At 36.9% G+C, this 22452-nt stretch overlaps 1 protein-coding gene across 6 annotated transcripts in view; it reads right to left on the reverse strand.

The window, feature by feature from the left end:
- Positions 1–660: 660 nt before the first annotated feature.
- LOC137421400 (period circadian protein homolog 2) overlaps positions 661–22452 on the reverse strand; it is a 144047-nt gene continuing 122255 nt past the window's right edge. For 2 of the 6 annotated variants that reach the window (XM_068107424.2, XM_078771431.1), the window contains exons 20-25: positions 12074–12489; positions 11633–11755; positions 7447–7612; positions 3787–3916; positions 2336–2486; positions 661–1446 (exon numbers count right to left, since the gene is read on the reverse strand). In XM_068107424.2, the coding sequence (XP_067963525.2) occupies positions 1180–1446; positions 2336–2486; positions 3787–3916; positions 7447–7612; positions 11633–11755; positions 12074–12489 (1253 nt within the window). In that variant the 3' untranslated portion in view covers positions 661–1179. Of the gene's footprint in view, positions 1447–2335; positions 2487–3786; positions 3917–7446; positions 7613–11632; positions 12490–22452 lie in introns of all 6 variants that reach the window. The other 4 variants (XM_068107423.2, XM_078771430.1, XM_068107425.2 and 1 more) reach the window with 2 other exon arrangements.

Raw genomic sequence — 22452 nt, forward strand, 5'->3', positions numbered from 1 at the left:
CTCATGTAAATTTAGCTCTGTCTCTCAAATGTATTGACCCTTCATTTTTCTTAAGAAAAAGTTCATCAATAATAACTCTGATAAATGAAAGAATATGAATAAATATCTTCAATACTATGGAAAATTGCTGTGTGAAATCATGGAATGAGAAAGCTTGGCATTGATTGAAGTGAATTCAGAATTTTGTATCCTGCTGTTGACTGAAACATACAATTTTTATTGTGGCATCTTGGATGAAGACGTCGAGGGATTTGGATTCAACGCTAAATGTTTGAATAAAGCATAATGGCGGTGACGGGTGAGTTATGGATTAAATGTTTCGAGGCATTCTTACATTTTAATTGTAATTGCCTTAAGAATGATGTCATGGCAGGATAAGGAAATATAAAAGTCAGGAAAGGAATTGGGATAAAAGTAGACAAAAATACTCAAAAAAATTGGATATGGAATGATTAAAACTGAAGGATTAGGGAGATGCAGAGATACCAGGGATAGGTAGTCGATCGGTTGTGTGTTTAGACAGAGTTGCTGAAGCAGAAAGTGTGATGAGAAGATGACGGACGTGCGGAAGGAATGATGACAGTTACAGGCCATGAAAATGGTTTATAAAAAAAAGAAGAGCAGTGAAAAATAACCAAGTCTTTATTTTAAAAATAACCAAAAAATAACCAAGAAGTGAAAGACTAATGAAAAGACTGCGAGAAGGGTGACAATGAACGAAGATGAAACAGGGACAAAGGGGAAAGGCCGGAATAATGGTGGAAGAAAAAGGAAAACAAGACAGATAGAGATAAAGATGCACAGATAGATAATGTGGGATATTAGTTACACATTCTATCCTCTATGGGTATTGTCAATTTTTATAAAAATATCATATTTTGTTTACATTTTGTGGTCATGGCTTAGTGTGTGGGATAATTGTATTAGAGTTCTATGAACCGAGTTTAAAAAATCACATCAAAGCTCATCGCATGTACCATACTTAAAAAATAAAATAAAATCAAGATAATTCACTAAAGTAGCCGATTCAAACTTAGCCGTGTCTCAATTACAGATGGATTTAAGGGGTTCTCCAGTAATTTCCCTACCAAGTGAGACTACCCAGTAATTTCTTATTAGAGAACTATCACTGTTGCTGTAGAGTGAGCACATGGTTTGATCCAAAGTTTAACATTTGCTCTAAGATGCTGAAGGTTTATCAGGTGGATTGAGGACAGGCTTAATGCCATCATCATCTGGTGTTCCAGGCCTAAAGGTACTTGGGGACATCGGAGATGTGGCTGTGGTGGCATCTACTGGTAAGTTTGATGGAAGCAATGTTGTAGCCAATGAATATGAGGCACTGGCTTGTGGCGCAAAGACCTCCACTAAATCAGAATCGGATGGGTCGAGATCGAGAGGCAGGACCTCCGTCCCTCCTTCAGCGCTGCCGCAACCAGCACACACCTGGATGAGAAATGGAAGATCATTTGATTTCTATTAGAAGTCATAATCATTAGTTGGTGAAATGGCAATCTCTGCCAATTATTCACACTCATCATTCAGTCATCGTCATAGTTAAAATCAACCATTACACTTAATCATTGCCAGTTCTTGGCCATCCTAGCAGGTGGGTGCCAAGATTTTTTTTTTTTTTTTTTTTTACCTTTGAGTTGTCTAGTTTGGGTTTGATTCCCCACACAACTATAAACCGTCAGATTGGTTCTTTGCAGGTCGGGTGTTGGATAACAAAGTGTGCAGTCCCTTGGGTGGCGATTAAGCTCAGGGCCCATCTGATAGTATTAGCTCGTGGATGTCAAAGACCGTATGGTGTCTTTCGACAATATTAGGCAAGTTATTTGAAATACTTGTAAGCTACAGGGGGTTGGGAGAGAGACTGCATCAGGAAATTTTCATGATTTCCCAAAATGTAAAATGTTTCAGACATATAGGTATAGGAAAATGACAACTCGAAATTGAGTCCTATTCCAATATGCATCTGAAAGATAAGTCGAGAAGAGAAGAAGGAGGAGAGAAGAAGAATGAGAAAAGGAGAAAAGGAGGAGAAAAGGCAGAGAAAAGGAGGACAAGAGGAGAAAAGGAGGAGAAAAGACAGAGAAAGGAGGACAAAAGGAGGAGAAAAGGAGGTGGAGAGTAGAAGGAGGAGAAAAGGAGGAGAAAATGAGGAGGGAAGAAGGATGAAAGAGGGAGAGAAGGATGCGAGTAGGAGGAGAGGGAGAGAACCAACAGAAGATAGATAAAAATAGACATGACTTGGCCGTTAGTGCTAAAGTTACTGCCACTAGTTCCCTACAAAATCAAATTGCACTACCAGGAAAGTCAGCATCGGCCCTACCTGAAGATCCATAGCAGGGGGTAGCCTCCCATGAAGTAGCCAGGTGTGAGTGCCCGAGAGTTCCTTTTTCTGTGAACGTGAGAACTTGGGCTGTACGTCATCGAGCGCGCAAAGTGCAGCCCTGTCAGCTGCTAGAACTATCTCTCCAGAACTGATGGGTCAAGGATGAAGAGTCATGGCAAATGATGATGAGAAGATTAGTATATAAATGCGGAAAAACCCCCCAAAATACAAACACATAAGATACAGAATCTTATGTGTTTGTATTTTGATAAGATACCAAGTTTAGAGGATACAGAATCCAATTGAGGAAGTGCACAGGATAAACATTTTAATGATAATCAAACCAACAAACACTTTCTCTCTTTTTTTGTGATCATGTGACCTCTGCATCTCAATATGCAATCATCAGAACTCCGCGCTTCTTTATAAGTTACAGAAGGTGGATACCTCAAAAAGTTATGGACAAATTCGGCCAAAACTTTGTGGACAGGTTGGGTGTGTGACATGGAAAAGTTGATTCCATTTTGGTGAAGATCCCAATTCGGATCCGGATATGACAATATTTTTTAATTTCTAAAGTGATTCTTCATTATTCAAAGATTGGGGCCAAAAACGTTATGCAACATGATATCTTAAAAAGTTGTGGACGGATTATGACACAACCAGGTGGATTAGTTGGTGAGGTGACAAGAACCAGCCGAATAGATTTTGGTTCACGTCCGGGTGCAGATCCGGCCTATCAGTGGACACAAAACAAACTGTTCAGCCTGGTGGAGGTTTGTGCTCCAGGGAGTACCGTTCTAGTTGAGAGTGGTATCACTGGTGATGCAAAGCCAAACAAATAAATTCAAAACTTCCTGAAAGCTTCTGATGTGCTGACGAGGAGGGGAGTGTCGTTGAAGCTGAAGGGAAAGGCGTATGCTGCATGTGTGAGAAGTGTTATGATTTATGGGAGCGAGACATGGGTAATGAATGTAGAGCAGCAACAAAGGCTGGAAAGGGTGGAAATGCGAATGGTTCGGTGGATGTGCTGAGTATCGTTGAGAGAGAGGAAGACAAATGCTGAATTGAGACAGATGATGGAAATAGAGCCTGTGATGGATGCTGTGAAGAGAAACAGCTTGAGATGGTTTGGTCATGTGTTGAGGAAGGATGATGGAAATGAATGTAGAAGGAAGTAGAGGATGGGGAAGACCGAGAAAGACTTGGCTAAAGGTGGTGGAAGAAGAAATGCGGGCAAGGGGGTTAACAAGGAGAGATGCAGAAAATAGGGCAAAATGGAGAAGATTGTCATGGGGACCGCAAGGCTAACCCCCGCTCTGGCACGAAAAATGGTCTTAAAATGCATGTTGTTGTTGTTGTTGTTTCCTGAAAGCTTGTTTTCCTTAGTCCATCTCAATCAACATCTTAGAGCTTTTTTCGCAACCATGAATGTTTTCAGTCCTCACCGAGAGGGCATCTGGTACGACATCATGAGTTCAGGATCACCCTTGCTGTTAGGAACAAATGACCTCTGTTGTGCCAATTCTTTCTGAATGGCGTTGCTGTGCAGTCTGATGTGGCCCAGCCCACTGCTGCCTGCAAGACAATTAAGGAAACGTGTAAACTTCATGAAGCCGGTGGAGAGATGAAGAATAAGGTAAATGTTGAGGATACGGACAATGGGCATATAGATGAGAGGAGGCATGGTAAAATATCTATTAAGTATGACTATTTGACAGGAACCTGCGGACAATGCAGTAAAATTTAAAACAAAAGTCTTTAAAACAGCTGTTCACCACCATCTCTTATCTTCCCCCATCCAAAACCTTGATCTTTTCTACCCCGGCTAATTCACCCCAGATCCACTTTTCTGAAATACCAACTTCTTTCCTGGAAGTCCTTGCAGTGTCCATGTGTGTTTTTTACCTCTCCTACCCCCACCCTCCCTTCCCATGCCTCCTCCCCCCAATCCCTCTCCCTCCCACAGATCTCCCGATGTCCCTGCTCTCCATCTTGTTCTCCCGCTCCCTTTATCATATGTTTTATGTGTCCGTTTGTCTTTTTGTGATCAATGTTAGCTCTTACACGAGCCTCGATGTTGTATACAAAAAAAAATACAAAAATACACCCGCACTAAGCATTTTGTGATGCATTGTTACATACTCGCATAGTTACCTAATTATCCATTTCATGACCTTATGTGTGTATTTGTCCTCACAAGTTTGCAAGGGATACTGAGGTTATTGAGCATTGTGTCGACAAAGGTTCATTATTTGTTTTTAAAACGCGTATTAGTATGACGGCATCTAAAATGGACAAGCCGATTCGATTTTGGTTCAGGTGTGGTTCAAGATTTTGGTTAAAAATCAATATTTAGCACAATATCTCAAAACGATATGGACGGATTCGGACGACACTTGGTGGATGAGTTGGTCATATGACAAGAACAAGCCAGTTAGATTTTGATTCAGGTCCGGATGCAGATCCGACCTATCGGTGGATACAAAACGTAAACATTTCAGCCCGGTGGAGCTGTGCACGCCACCGAGTGCCGTTCTAGTTACCTCCGCCACCAAAGGTGGATGGAGGTTTTGTTTTTACTCCTGTCTGTCTGTTTGTCTGTTTGTCTGTCTGTCCGTTTGTGAACAAAATATTTCAAAACGCTGTGGACGGATTCGGACGAAATTTGGCAGAGATGTAGTGTATGTGACAAGGACGAAATAATTCGATTTTGGTGAAGATCCGGATTCGGATCCGGCTACTAGAATTTTTTAAGTGGTTCTTCACCATTGGGAGATAGGGCCAAAAACGATACATTGCGGGATATCTCAAAAAGTTATGGATGGATTTGGATGAAAGTTGGTGGACAGGTTGTGTGTCTGACAAGGACGATTTAATTCGATTTTGGTGAAGATCTGAATATGGATTCGGCTACTAGAATTTTTAAAGTGATTCTTCACCATTGGGAGATAGGGCCAAAAACGATACATAGCAGGATATCTCAAAAAGTTATGGATGGATTTGGATGAAAGTTGGTGGACAGGTTGTGTGTCTGACAAGGACGATTTAATTCGATTTTGGTGAAGATCTGAATATGGATTCAGCTACTAGAATTTTTAAAGTGATTCTTCACCATTGGGAGATAGGGCCAAAAACGATACATAGCAGGATATCTCAAAAAGTTATGGATGGATTTGGATGAAACTTGGTGGACAGGTTGTGTGTCTGACAAGGACGATTCGATTCAATTTTGGTGAAGATCTGGATCCAGATCCAGCTAGTAGAATTTTTTAAGTGATTCTTCACCATTGGGTGATATGGCCAACCAGGTGGAGGTATGCCCTCTCCTGAGTGCCGTTCTAGTTTTATATTGCTTCGAGAAGTATTACTATATATAATTTTGTGTAGTCCTTCCATGTCCATCATGCTTTATTCTAAAGGGTTCCTTCTGTCGTACCATTGGAACCGCTATACAGTATTAAATCTCCAAGTCCTGCTTCTTCCGCTTCCCTCATGGAAATACAGGCTTTCAAAATAGGAATTTTTATGATTTTCACAAACACAAATATTTTTCCAAGTAAATCGATTATTAGTTTTCCAACCAAGTAAATCAAGTTATACTTCCAACGGTACCATTTTATTATTCTACAACAGCAGGAACCCTTTAGAATGAAGCGTGATGGGTACATGCACACAGATTGATGCTTACACTTTTAGTAGTAGTTTATAAGGTTGTGGAGAATTTATTTTTTTTGCAGATGTCAGGGTTTTCAGTGGAGATACATGAAAAAAGGTTAGCATGTAAAGAGATGTGTAATACCAAACAGCTAAAACTAGAACGGCACTCAGGAGAGGGCCACTCCACCTGGTTGGCCATATAACCCAATGGTGAAGAATCACTTTAAAAATTCTCCTAGCTGGATCCGGATCCGGATCTTCATCAAAATGGAATCGATTCTTCCTTGTCACACACACAACCTGTCCAACAAGTTTTATCCAAATCCGTCCACGACTTTTTGAGATATCCTGCTATGTATCGATTTTGGCCCGATCTCCCAATGGTGAAGAATCACTGAAAAAAAAAAAAATCTCATATCTGAATCCATATTCAGGTCTTCACCAAAATCGAATTGAATCGTCCTTGTCAGACACACAACCGGTCCACCAAGTTTCATCCAAATCCATCCACAACTTTTTGAGATATCCTGCTATGTATCGTTTTTGGCCCGATCTCCCAATGGTGAAGAATCACTTAAAAATTATAGTAGCCGGATCCGAATCCGGATCTTCACCAAAATCTAATTATTTCGTCCTTGTCACATACACTACATCTCTGCCAAATTTCGTCTTTGCCAAATCCGTTTTGAGATATTTTGTTCACAAACGGACAGACAGACAAACGGACAAACAGACAGACAGGAGTAAAAACAAAATCTCCATCCACCTTTGGTGGCGGAGGTAACTAGAACGGCACTCGGTGGCGCGCACAGCTCCACCGGGCTGAAATGTTTACGTTTTGTATCCACCGATAGGTCGGATCTGCATCCAGATAAAGCATCATTTTGTCCTCGTCACATTCGCTACATCTCTGCCAAATTTCGTCCGAATCTGTCCACAACGTTTTGAGATATTTTGTTCACAAACGGACAGACAGGGGTGAAAACATAACCTCCATCCACCTTTGGTGGCGGAGATAAATATACAATAGTACATGGAAGGAGGGCACACAACAACAACAACAACAACAACAACAACAACAACAACAACAACAACAACAACAACGATGACAGCTGCAATAACTACGTGTTATAAAAGATCTTTTTTTTTTCATGTGTTTCACTTCATTTTACATCCTCATTGAGACTCACAGGTAGACATGCAATAGGTTTGTGAAGTTTTGCAACATGCTGTCTTTTGATTAAAGCCATCAGCGAAGCGACAGGTAGACACGGCTCGTCCCCACTAATAACAATGTATGATATCATATATGTAAAAGCTCCTCCATTATAGTCAGTGTACGGAAGTGTTGTTGGTTTGCGTTAAGGACCAGATACAGTAAATATTACAGGATCAATTACATACAAGGTAGATGGGCGTGCTATAGTAAAAAGCGTAAGTAGTTTTACTTGGACTGTCTACGCCAGAGATGGAGTCCACTGTCCAGGAGCTTATGAAACCGGAAGCAGAAGCGGACCCAGAGGTCAGTGATCCACTACGAGATGCTTCTTCTCTCAGCAGGTGCAGCAGTTCACTGGGAGAGATGTCAGACTCAGATAATGGTACTGTACTATCCTGAGGGTGAAAAGGATGGAAAAGGTAGGTTTTGAAAAAAAAATTAAAGAAAAAAAAAAACACGAAAAGTTGAACCTTGCAGACAAGTCCAGGGCCCGTGTGTTTTTTTTTGACTGCCTCTACTCTGGTGTAGCTCTCTCTCTACTTTCTTATCCCTCAGACCCTCTCAAGCTCCACCATGACACACGTATCTCTTCCGGTAAACCTCTGCTCGTTGATTTCCCAAAATCTGGGCACACCTTCGCACCTTTTTCCTCTTTTCTCCTGTTTGTGGAATTGCCTTCCGGAAAAGGTTCAATCTCCAGGGCTTCAGACGAGTGGTGCACAATCACATCACGTCATTTTCCATCCCTACCTGCGATATTTTCTACACCCATTAACCCTTCCGAACAAACCATCTTACTTGCAGGTCTCATGTTTCCTCCGCTCCCCATTCCTGCTCATTCATTCCCTTGCTTGTTGTATCCACCTGTGACCCCACGGTCCCCCTATCAGTCCATTGCCTTTTCACCTTCCGTCACCTCACTTCTCCATGAGCCAGGATTTTACAAGCCATATTTTGTTACAAGCTCCCAACCAGAATAAGACATATCTTACTAGAATTCACCAAATGTCCGTCTGTCCGTTCGAAGGTACTGCAAAAACGGCTGAACCAGCCGGAAAAGTCACTGTTGTCATCCAGCTGTCATCCAGCTGTTGAACCAGCTGTCATCGCAGCGATATTTAGGGTGGGTATTCCTGGGACCCCTTGGAGTAAAATAGGCTGTATTGTTTTTCCAATTTTTCCCCAATTTTCCAGTTTTTCCAAACACGATGGAATAATATTTACCGATATGAACAGTGATGTGGCTTTTATTGAAATTCTACAAACACTGTTTTGATTTTGATGAGAATTATGAACCTGCTGCGAATGCGGAAGTGGACAGATTACGGCAATGCGCAGGTTTGATAATACCCAAATACAACCGTCATTCAATCGTAATGTTTAATCGTTAATTGTGAAACGTTAACCGTGTTAATCGTTTTGTTAAAGTATCAATGAATGATTAGTATTGAATGAATACAAGTACGACTTTGAATTCGTAATTGTGTTCACCCAACTGTACGGAACTTCACATCAGGATTTAAATATTTGTTTATGTCACGAATGTTGTTAAAAGTTTATTATATTAAAGTGTATTTGTGATTGGAGTTATGCTGTTTGGAATGAAAAAAGAGATATAGAGTTCAAGTGAATGACGAAATGCAGTGACGGTTTTACGTTCTAAACGTGAAATTCACGGATCGCCATATGCAGATTCGCCATTGACTGGGAATGGAACACATGTACCTGTTTGTTTGCGAACGGGTACGTTTTTCATGGAAGTCCTTCACGAACTTGCTGTCCATGTCTGACGTGCGACTGAAGGTGGTACAGGAATGTGGAATTTATTGGTTTCATGCTTTAGCATTCGCCGTATCTGCATTGTCTGTTTGCTTATGGCCTCCCACCCGTGCGTAGCACGGGCACCTCACGAGTATAATATAACAACAAAGTTCCAAGTCGGTTAATTCGTCCCACAGGGTAGGCCTGTTGTCAGCAATGTCCACCCCACAGCCGCATGACTCGTTTGGCGTTCCAGCCGAATCCTCACAGAGCTGTAGCTCCGCGTTGAAATATTCCAAACTGTGCTGATTTGCCCATTGTGTATTGTTATCTTTGGAACGTGATCTGCATCCGGCATCAGTACGATAGATTCAAGAATATTCATAGTTCTGTGAAGAATAAGCTGCACGGAGTTCTGAAGGAAATCTTCCTGTGGCCCATTCCAGGAACCCGGTTTGAAGCCGGGATGAATGTGTTGCCTCGGAATGTGATCACTTTAAAGGAATAAAGCATCTCGATGAACTCAGGAAGGACAGACATTTGATTTTCAAATAGACAGCCATGTTTAACATTCTCACTTGAACCAAACGCCTTACCTGATCGGAACTCAACTTGAAATCCCATATAATACATACAGTCACGTGAAAAAGTAAGTACACCCCATGTAAAGTTTTGACTTTTTCAACATATTTCAACATACAGCTATTTGATCTTCATGTCAACAATATTGATATATAAAGGTGATATAATATAACAAATATCATGAAACATTTACATTTTGTAGTCCATTGTATAATTTAAATAAACATGAATGCAAATTTCGCATGTGGAAAAAGTAAGTACACCCTTGGCTCTAATAGGTGGTATTGCCCCCTTTGGCAGAAACAACCTCAAGTAGGCGTTTCTTATAACTGTCTTCCAGTCTCTGACATCGACTGGGAGAAATTTTTGCCCACTCCTCCATGCAGAATTCTTTCAGCTGTGCGATGTTTGAGGGGTTTCTTGCATGCACAGCTCGTTTAAAACCCCCCCACAACATCTCGATGGGATTTAGATCCACGCTTTGACTTGGCCATTTCAGAACCCTCCATTTCTTTCTTTTCAGCCATTCCTTGGTGGATTTACTGGTATGTTTAGGGTCATTGTCATGTTGCAAGGTCTACCTTCGGTTGAGCTTCAACTTTCTGACAGATGGCCTCACATTATCCTCAAGCACCCTCTGGTACAATGAAGAATTCATAGTGGATTCTATGATGGTGAGCTGCCCAGACCCTGAAGCAGCAAAGCTGCCCCAAACCATAATATTTCCACCACCATGCTTTACAGTTGGTATCAGGTTCTTGTGGTCAAATGCTGTCTTTGGTTTTCGCCAAACATGTCTTCTGGTACTGCGGCCAAATAGCTCTACCTTTGACTCATCTGTCCAGAGCACATTGTTCCAGAAGTGCTGGTCTTTGCCTAGGTGTTCATTGGCAAACTTTAGTCTTGCCCTGATGTTCTTTCTGGACAGCAAAGGTTTCCTCCTGGCACACCTCCCATGTTGATCAAATTTGTGCAGCCTCTTTCTAATGGTAGACTCGTGCACTTTGACATCAACAGTGGCAAGAGCTACCTGTAGGTCACGTGATGACATTCTGGAGTTCTTAAAGACTTCTTTCAGCATCTTGCGGTCTGCTCTCGGGCTGAACTTGCTGGGGCGGCCTGGCGTGAACAAGTTGGCAGTTGTTTGGAATCTTCTCCACTTGTAGATGATCTTCCGGAGAGTCGAATGATTGATTTCAAATTGTTTGGAGATCTTTTTAAATCCCTTCCCAGACGCGTAGGCATCTATAATCTTTTTTCTGAAGGCCTCAGAGAGCTCTTTTGATCTAGGCATGGTGACGCCGCACACTTCAACAACAAAGAGCAAACCAAACTAAATGTCTCAGGTTTAAATAAGACAGGTTCCTCCAAGATCCTCTCTAACGATGTTCTAATCATTTGCACCTGAGCTGGTGCACCTGATTCTAATTTTAGGTATTTGAAGTAGTGATAAATGTTGGGGTGTACTTACTTTTTCCACATGCGAAATTTGCATTTATGTTTATTTAAATTATACAATGGACTACAAAATGTAAATGTTTCATGATATTTGTTATATTATATCACCTTTATCTATCAATATTGTTGAAATGAAGATCAAATAGCTGTATGTTGAAATATGTTGAAAAAGTCAAAACTTTACATGGGGTGTACTTACTTTTTCACATGACTGTATATGTCTATTGTCTACTACTGTCCTTGTAATTCATATTAAGGTACATTGTTGTCCACTGATATTATTTATGTACACGCTCCTCCATGATCATTAGATCATGTACAAAGATCATATTGATGAGTTTTACAGTTTTCATGAATGTTGACCATTGGGAATAATGTCACAAGTTTGATGGCAATCGGTGACTGGAGTAACTGTTACAGAATGTAGGATGTGATGGGTATGGTGGTAGTGTGCTGACACACACACACACACACACACACACACACACACACACACACACACACACACACACACACACACACACACACACACACACACACACACACACACACACACACACACACACCAATGTTTGATGAGAGTACGTGCAGTTACATATCACTATTAACATCACCTTGAGACGTTTGTCCTCATTCTTGGCCTCATCACACGAAGCTGACTCTCCTCCGTGCCGCTCCACCTCCTGGCCTCTCACCCTTTCCATCTGCACCACGTTTAGTGGGAAACTGCACTGCGACTGGTTAAACAGAGATTCTGGTGAGGTCGATTCGGGGCTCGGGGGCGGAGATGCGGGTGGAGAGCTCGGGGGTGCGGCACTGGGACAAGGAAACCCCGCCACCGGGAAGCAGAATTGTGCACATTGAGGATGTTGGGAAGGTGCATTTACCACAGCAGGGGCAGGACCAAGATGCGCAACAAACTGGGCCCCAAGTTCTTGGGTGGCAGGTGGGTAGACCAGGCTCGGCAGCAAAACAGCCATCAGCGGCGCTACAAATGGTGAAGGGGGGCCGGGAGGGGGATAAAGCGTGTATGTTGCCTGAAACCCAGAACACACCGGTGCAGATGGATCCTGAAGGTTTCCATGAGCGCTTCCTCCTCCTGTGCTAGTTTCTGCTGCTGTTGTGATCGGCGCAGATGCAGCCATGCGTTGGCCCTGTGTTGAGGCAATGTGCTGCAGGGGGTTCAGGATTTGTTGGTGAGGCAGACAGTGCAGTGATGTGAAGGTCGCAACGTTGTGGGACTGGGATTGTGGTACAGCCATAGGGTAACCCACAAGTCCTGCCCCCTTATTTATGCCCACTGGGCCTTGTTCTTGCTTTGGTCGTTTTGCCTTCATCTTTGTGGTTCTGCTGACCTTCTTCTGAGTAAAACTTTCTCCAGCTGTAAAAATGTCCCCTTCTCGTCCTGCCGTGGGCTCCGCAACCCCTGCGGCATCTGCTTTGTCTCCACAAGCTCCATCATTCTTTGCTCCTTGGTAAAAGGCAGAGAAGATTGGACTTATTGGGGGTAATCTTACTATAATTCACCAAATGTCTGTCCGTCTGTATGCCTGTCTGTCTGTCCGTCTGTTCCCAGGTACCGCAAAAACGGCTGAACCGATCACAACGAAATTTTGGGTGGGTAAGCCTGGGACCCCTTGAAGTAAAATAGGCTATATTGTTTTTCCAATTTTTTTTCAATTTTCCAATTTTTCAAATTTTCAATTTTTCAATTTTCCAAACACAATGGAATAATATTTACCGATATGAACAGTGATGTTGCTTTTATTGAAATTCTCGAAATATGTTTAGATTTTGATGATTTGCGTGTGATATGATTTAACGGATGTTTATACAAATCATTTAAAATAAAAAAGCCTTCAATTTCTGATATTTTGCCTTTTCATTTGGGCCTCCCAATTGAAGCCCCGCCCATAGGGCAGGTACCGTTGCCAGTTGCTTTAACCCGAGCTTCCTGTCTAAACCTGAGCAGAATGAAATGTTCATGATAAATCAATCTACTCATCAGGTTTCTTAATTAATATAACAATATAAGTGAAGATACAATTATGGCATAACAGACTTTCAGGATAGTTCAGTGATGGCCTATTCACCGAGAGTGGTCCAGTCTGAGTTTAAGATTAGTGATCGATTAGCGTCCGACACCTACTCCTATCCTGGCACCTAGTAGGCACAGCACTTCTTCATGACGCTAATTTCGGCAGCAATGTAAGGTCGACCATCTTGACCGGCAGCATTTGCTTTTAAACGTGGAAATAGCCCACGGTACTTTTCGAAAATGGAAGGCCAATGTGTGACCACGCCGTTGCCACAAATTCCAGGATGCTGGCACACACTGGTCTTCCATTTTGGAAAGGTAATGTGGGCTATTTCCCCTTTCACAACGAAATGAGATGAAATGTTTACATTATTTTATTTAGAAATGTTAAATATATTGATTCAAAAAATAATCAAGACAAAACTTTGTTGTACCTTCACCCCCATACCTTATATAATTATTAAAAACTACCTCAATCCCATACCTTCCATAATTATTAAAAACTACCTCAACCCCATCCCTTATATAATTATTAAAAACTACCTCAACCCCATCCCTTATACAATATTAAAAACTACCTCAACCCCATCCCTTATATAATTATTAAAAACTACCTCAACCCCATCCCTTATACAATTATTAAAAACTACCTCAATCCCATCCCTTATACAATTATTAAAAACTACCTCAACCCCATCCCTTACATAATTATTAAAAACTACCACAATCCCATCCCTTATACAATTATTAAAAACTACCTCAACCCCATCCCTTACATAATTATTAAAAACTACCACAATCCCATCCCTTATACAATTATTAAAAACTACCTCAACCCCATCCCTTACATAATTATTAAAAACTACCACAATCCCATCCCTTATACAATTATTAAAAACTACCTCAACCCCATCCCTTACATAATTATTAAAAACTACCTCAATCCCATCCCTTATACAATTATTAAAAACTACCTCAACCCCATCCCTTACATAATTATTAAAAACTACCACAATCCCATCCCTTATACAATTATTAAAAACTACCTCAACCCCATCCCTTATACAATTATTAAAAACTACCTCAACCCCATCCCTTACATAATTATTAAAAACTACCACAATCCCATCCCTTATACAATTATTAAAAACTACCTCAACCCCATCCATTATATAATTATTTAAAACGACCTCAACCCCATATCTTACATGATTATAAAAAACTACCTCAACCCCATCCCTTATATAATAATTATTAAAAACTACGTACACCACCATCCCTTATATAATTATTAAAAACTACTTCAACCCCATACCTTATATAATTATTAAAAACTACCGCAATCCCATCCCTTATATAATTATTAAAAACTACCTCAACCCCATCCCTTATATAATTATTAAAAACGACCTCAACCCCATATCTTACATAATTATAAAAAACTACCTCAACCCCATCCCTTATATAATTATTAAAAACGACCTAAATCCCATCCCTTATATAATTATTAAAAACCACCTGCACCCCATCCCTTGTATAATTATTAAAAACTACCTCAACCCCATACTTTATATAATTATTAAAAACGACCTCAATCCCATCCCTTATATAATTATTTAAAATTACCTCAACATCATACCTTATATAATTATTTAAAATTACCTCAACATCATACCTTATATAATTATTAAAAACTACCTCAATCCCATCCCTTATATAATTATTAAAGATTACCTCAACATCATATCTTATATAATTATTAAAAACTACCGCAATCCCATCCCTTATATAATTATTAAAAACGACCTCAATCCCATCCCTTATATAATTATTAAAAACTACCTCAACCCCATCCCTTATATAATTAAAAACTTATATAATTAAATATAAGTTTTACTTAAATATAAGTTACTTAAATATATACTTAAATATAAGTTAAATATAACATCATACCTTATATAATTATTAAAAACTACCTCAATCCCATCCCCTAAATAATTATTAAAAACTACCTCAATCCCATCCCTTACATAATTATTAAAAACTACCTCAACCCCATCCCTTATATAATTATTAAAAACTACCTCAATACCATCCCTTATACAATTATTAAAAACTACCTCAACCCCATCCCTTATACAATTATTAAAAACTACCTCAATCCCATCCCTTATACAATTATTAAAAATTACCTCAACCCCATCCCTTACATAATTATTAAAAACTACCTCAATCCCATCCCTTATATAATTATTAAAAACTACCTCAATCCCATCCCTTATATAATTATTAAAAACTACCTCAATCCCATCCCTTATATAATTATTAAAAACTACCTCAATCCCATCCCTTATATAATTATTAAAAACTACCTCAACCCCATCCCTTATATAATTATTAAAAACTACCTCAACCCCATCCCTTATATAATTATTAAAAACTACCTCAACCCCATCCCTTATATAATTATTAAAAACGACCTCAATCCCATCCCTTATACAATTATTAAAAACTACCTCAACCCCATCCCTTATATAATTATTAAAAATTACCTCAACATCATACCTTATATAATTATTAAAAACTACCTCAACCCCATACCTTATATAATTATTAAAAACTACCTCAACCCCATCCCTTATATAATTATTAAAAACTACCTCAATCCCATCCCTTATATAATTATTAAAAACTACCTCAATCCCATCCCTTATATAATTATTAAAAACTACCTCAACCCCATACCTTATATAATTATTAAAAACTACCTCAATCCCATCCCTTATATAATTATTAAAAACTACCTCAACCCCATACCTTATATAATTATTAAAAACTACCTCAATCCCATCCCTTATATAATTATTAAAAACTACCTCAATCCCATCCCTTATATAATTATTAAAAACTACCTCAACCCCATCCCTTATATAATTATTAAAAACTACCTCAATCCCATCCCTTATACAATTATTAAAAACTACCTCAACCCCATCCCTTACATAATTATTAAAAACTACCTCAATCCCATCCCTTATATAATTATTAAAAACTACCTCAATCCCATCCCTTATATAATTATTAAAAACTACCTCAACCCCATCCCTTATACAATTATTAAAAACTACCTCAACCCCATCCCTTACATAATTATTAAAAACTACCTCAATCCCATCCCTTATACAATTATTAAAAACTACCGCAATCCCATCCCTTATACAATTATTAAAAACTACCTCAACCCCATCCCTTATACAATTATTAAAAACTACCTCAATCCCATCCCTTATACAATTATTAAAAACTACCTCAACCCCATCCCTTATACAATTATTAAAAACTACGTCAACCCCATCCCTTATACAATTATTAAAAACTACCTCAATCCCATCCCTTATACAATTATTAAAAACTACCGCAATCCCATCCCTTATACAATTATTAAAAACTACCTCAATCCCATCCCTTGTACAATTATTAAAAACTACCTCAATCCCATCCCTTATATAATGATTAAAAACTACCTCAATCCCATCCCTTATATAATTATTAAAAACTACCTCAATCCCATCCCTTATATAATTATTAAAAACTACCTCAATCCCATCCCTTATACAATTATTAAAAACTACCTCAATCCCATCCCTTATATAATTATTAAAAACTACCTCAATCCCATCCCTTATATAATTATTAAAAACTACCTCAATCCCATCCCTTATATAATTGTTAAAAACTACCTCAACCCCATCCCTTATACAATTATTTAAAACTACCTCAACCCCATCCCTTATACAATTATTAAAAACTACCTCAATCCCATCCCTTATATAATTATTAAAAACTACCTCAACCCCATCCCTTATACAATTATTAAAAACTACCTCAATCCCATCCCTTATATAATTATTAAAAACTACCTCAACCCCATCCCTTATATAATTATTAAAAACTACCTCAATCCCATCCCTTATATAATTATTAAAACTACCTCAACCCCATCCCTTATACAATTATTAAAAACTACCTCAATCCCATCCCTTATACAATTATTAAAAACTACCTCAATCCCATCCCTTATATAATTATTAAAAACTACCTCAACCCCATCCCTTATAGAATTATTAAAAACTACCTCAATCCCATCCCTTATATAATTATTAAAAACTACCTCAACCCCATCCCTTACATAATTATTAAAAACTACCTCAATCCCATCCCTTATATAATTATTAAAAACTACCTCAATCCCATCCCTTATACAATTATTAAAAACTACCTCAATCCCATCCCTTATACATTTATTAAAAACTACCTCAATCCCATCCCTTATACAATTATTAAAAACTACCTCAACCCCATCCCTTATATAATTATTAAAAACTACCTCAATCCCATCCTTATATAATTATTAAAAACTACCTCAACCCCATCCCTTACATAATTATTAAAAACAACCTCAATCCCATCCCTTATATAATTATTAAAAACTACCTCAACCCCATCCCTTACATAATTATTAAAAACTACCTCAACCCCATCCCTTACATAATTATTAAAAACTACCTCAATCCCATCCCTTATATAATTATTAAAAACTACCTCAACCCCATCCCTTATAGAATTATTAAAAACTACCTCAATCCCATCCCTTATATAATTATTAAAAACTACCTCAACCCCATCCCTTATAGAATTATTAAAAACTACCTCAATCCCATCCCTTACATAATTATTAAAAACTACCTCAACCCCATCCCTTATATAATTATTAAAAACTACCTCAATAACATCCCTTATATAATTATTAAAAACTACCTCAACCCCATCCCTTATAGAATTATTAAAACTACCTCAATCCCATCCCTTATATAATTATAAAAAACTACCTCAATCCCATCCCTTATATAATTATTAAAGATTACCTCAACATCATATCTTATATAATTATTAAAAACTACCGCAATCCCATCCCTTAAATAATTATTAAAAACGACCTCAATCCCATCCCTTATACAATTATTAAAAATTACCTCAACATCATACCTTATATAATTATTAAAAACTACCTCAATCCCATCCCTTATATAATTATTAAAAACTACCTCAACCCCATCCCTTATATAATTAAAAACTTATATAATTAAATATAAGTTTTACTTAAATATAAGTTACTTAAATATATACTTAAATATAAGTTAAATATAACATCATACCTTATATAATTATTAAAAACTACCTCAATCCCATCCCTTACATAATTATTAAAAACTACCTCAACCCCATCCCTTATATAATTATTAAAAACTACCTCAATCCCATCCCTTATACAATTATTAAAAACTACCTCAACCCCATCCCTTATACAATTATTAAAAACTACCTGAACCCCATCCCTTATACAATTATTAAAAATTACCTCAACCCCATCCCTTACATAATTATTAAAAACTACCTCAATCCCATCCCTTATATAATTATTAAAAACTACCTCAATCCCATCCCTTATATAATTATTAAAAACTACCTCAATCCCATCCCTTATATAATTATTAAAAACTACCTCAACCCCATCCCTTACATAATTATTAAAAACTACCTCAATCCCATTCCTTATATAATTATTAAAAACTACCTCAATCCCATCCCTTATACAATTATTGAAAACTACCTCAACCCCATCCCTTATATAATTATTAAAAACTACCTCAATCCCATCCCTTATACAATTATTAAAAACTACCTCAATCCCATCCCTTACATAATTATTAAAAACTACCTCAATCCCATCCCTTATATAATTATTAAAAACTACCTCAATCCCATCCCTTACATAATTATTAAAAACTACCTCAATCCCATCCCTTATATAATTATTAAAAACTACCTCAATCCCATCCCTTACATAATTATTAAAAACTACCTCAACCCCATCCCTTATATAATTATTAAAAACTACCTCAATCCCATCCCTTATACAATTATTAAAAACTACCTCAACCCCATCCCTTATACAATTATTAAAAACTACCTCAATCCCATCCCTTATACAATTATTAAAAATTACCTCAACCCCATCCCTTACATAATTATTAAAAACTACCTCAATCCCATCCCTTATATAATTATTAAAAACTACCTCAATCCCATCCCTTATATAATTATTAAAAACTACCTCAATCCCATCCCTTATATAATTATTAAAAACTACCTCAATCCCATCCCTTATATAATTATTAAAAACTACCTCAACCCCATCCCTGATACAATTATTAAAAACTACCTCAACCCCATCACTTATACAATTATTAAAAACTACCTCAACCCCATCCCTTATATAATTATTAAAAACTACCTCAACCCCATCCCTTATACAATTATTAAAAACTACCTCAACCCCATCCCTTACATAATTATTAAAAACTACCTCAATCCCATCCCTTATATAATTATTAAAAACTACCTCAATCCCATCCCTTATATAATTATTAAAAACTACCTCAATCCCATCCCTTATATAATTATTAAAAACTACATCAATCCCATCCCTTATACAATTATTAAAAACTACCTCAATCCCATCCCTTATACAATTATTAAAAACTACCTCAATACCATACCTTATACAATTATTAAAAACTACCTCAATCCCATCCCTTATATAGTTATTAAAAACTACCTCAATCCCATCCCTTATACAATTATTAAAAACTACCTCAATCCCATCCCTTATATAATTATTAAAAACTACCTCAATCCCATCCCTTATACAATTATTAAAAACTACCTCTCCCATCCCTTATACAATTATTAAAAACTACCTCAATCCCATCCCTTATACAATTATTAAAAACTACCTCAATCCCATCCCTTATATAATTATTAAAAACTACCTCAACCCCATCCCTTATATAATTATTAAAAACTACCTCAATCCCATCCCTTATATAATTATTAAAACTACCTCAACCCCATCCCTTATACAATTATTAAAAACTACCTCAATCCCATCCCTTATACAATTATTAAAAACTACCTCAATCCCATCCCTTATATAATTATTAAAAACTACCTCATCCCCATCCCTTATAGAATTATTAAAAACTACCTCAATCCCATCCCTTACATAATTATTAAAAACTACCTCAACCCCATCCCTTATATAATTATTAAAAACTACCTCAATAATATCCCTTATATAATTATTAAAATTACCTCAATCCCATCCCTTATACAATTATTAAAAACTACCTCAATCCCATCCCTGATACAATTATTAAAAACTACCTCAATCCCATCCCTTACATAATTATTAAAAACTACCTCAACCCCATCCCTTATATAATTATTAAAAACTACCTCAATCCCATCCCTTATATAATTATTAAAAACTACTTCAACCCCATCCCTTATATAATTTTTAAAAACTACCACAATCCCATCCCTTATATAATTATTAAAAACGACCTCAATCCCATCCCTTATATAATTATTAAAAACTACCTCAATCCCATCCCTTATATAATTATTAAAAACTACCTCAATCCCATCCCTTATATAATTATTAAAAACTACCTCAATCCCATCCCTTATACAATTATTAAAAACTACCTCAACCCCATCCCTTATAGAATTATTAAAAACTACCTCAATCCCATCCCTTATATAATTATTAAAAACTACCTCAATCCCATCCCTTATACAATTATTAAAAACTACCTCAATCCCATCCCTTATATAATTATTAAAAACTACCTCAATCCCATCCCTTATAGAATTATTAAAAACTACCTCAATCCCATCCCTTATATAATTATTAAAAACTACCTCAATCCCATCCCTTACATAATTATTAAAAACTACCTCAATCCCATCCCTTATATAATTATTAAAAACTACCTCAATCCCATCCCTTATATAATTATTAAAAACTACCTCAACCCCATCCCTTATACAATTATTAAAAACTACCTCAACCCCATCCCTTATACAATTATTAAAAACTACCTCAACCCCATCCCTTATATAATTATTAAAAACTACCTCAATCCCATCCCTTATACAATTATTAAAAACTACCTCAATCCCATCCCTTATATAATTATTAAAATTACCTCAATCCCATCCCTTATCGAATTATTAAAAACTACCTCAATCCCATCCCTTATACAATTATTAAAAACTACCTCAATCCCATCCCTTATATAATTATTAAAATTACCTCAACCCCATCCGTTATACAATTATTAAAAACTACCTCAATCCCATCCCTTATATAATTATTAAAAACTACCTCAACCCCATCCGTTATACAATTATTAAAAACTACCTCAATCCCATCCCTTATACAATTATTAAAAACTACCTCAATCCCATCCCTTATATAATTATTAAAAACTACCTCAACCCCATCCCTTATAGAATTATTAAAAACTACCTCAATCCCATCCCTTATATAATTATTAAAAACTACCTCAATCCCATCCCTTATATAATTATTAAAAACTACCTCAATCCCATCCCTTATACAATTATTAAAAACTACCTCAATCCCATCCCTTATATAATTATTAAAAACTACCTCAATCCCATCCCTTATAGAATTATTAAAAACTACCTCAATCCCATCCCTTATATAATTATTAAAAACTACCTCAATCCCATCCCTTACATAATTATTAAAAACTACCTCAACCCCATCCCTTATATAATTATTAAAAACTACCTCAATCCCATCCCTTATATAATTATTAAAATTACCTCAATCCCATCCCTTATACAATTATTAAAAACTACATCAATCCCATCCCTTATACAATTATTAAAAACTACCTCAATCCCATCCCTTATATAATTATTAAAAACTACCTCAACCCCATCCCTCATACAATTATTAAAAACGATCTCAATCCCATCCCTTACATAATTATTAAAAACTACCTCAATCCCATCCCTTATAGAATTATTAAAAACGATCTCAATCCCATCCCTTACATAATTATTAAAAACTACCTCAACCCCATCCCTTATATAATTATTAAAAACTACCTCAATCCCATCCCTTATATAATTATTAAAAACTACCTCAATCCCATCCCTTATACAATTATTAAAAACTACCTCAACCCCATCCCTTATATAATTATTAAAAACTACCTCAATCCCATCCCTTATACAATTATTAAAAACTACCTCAACCTCATCCCTTATATAATTATTAAAAACTACCTCAATCCCATCCCTTATACAATTATTAAAAACTACCTCAACCTCATCCCTTATATAATTATTAAAAACTACCTCAATCCCATCCCTTATATAATTATTAAAAACTACCTCAATCCCATCCCTTATACAATTATTAAAAATTACCTCAACCCCATCCCTTATATAATT

This window comes from Myxine glutinosa, chromosome 2, assembly GCF_964187855.1.
Source record: "Myxine glutinosa chromosome 2, kmMyxGlut1.1, whole genome shotgun sequence".
Classification (NCBI taxonomy): domain Eukaryota; kingdom Metazoa; phylum Chordata; class Myxini; order Myxiniformes; family Myxinidae; genus Myxine; species Myxine glutinosa.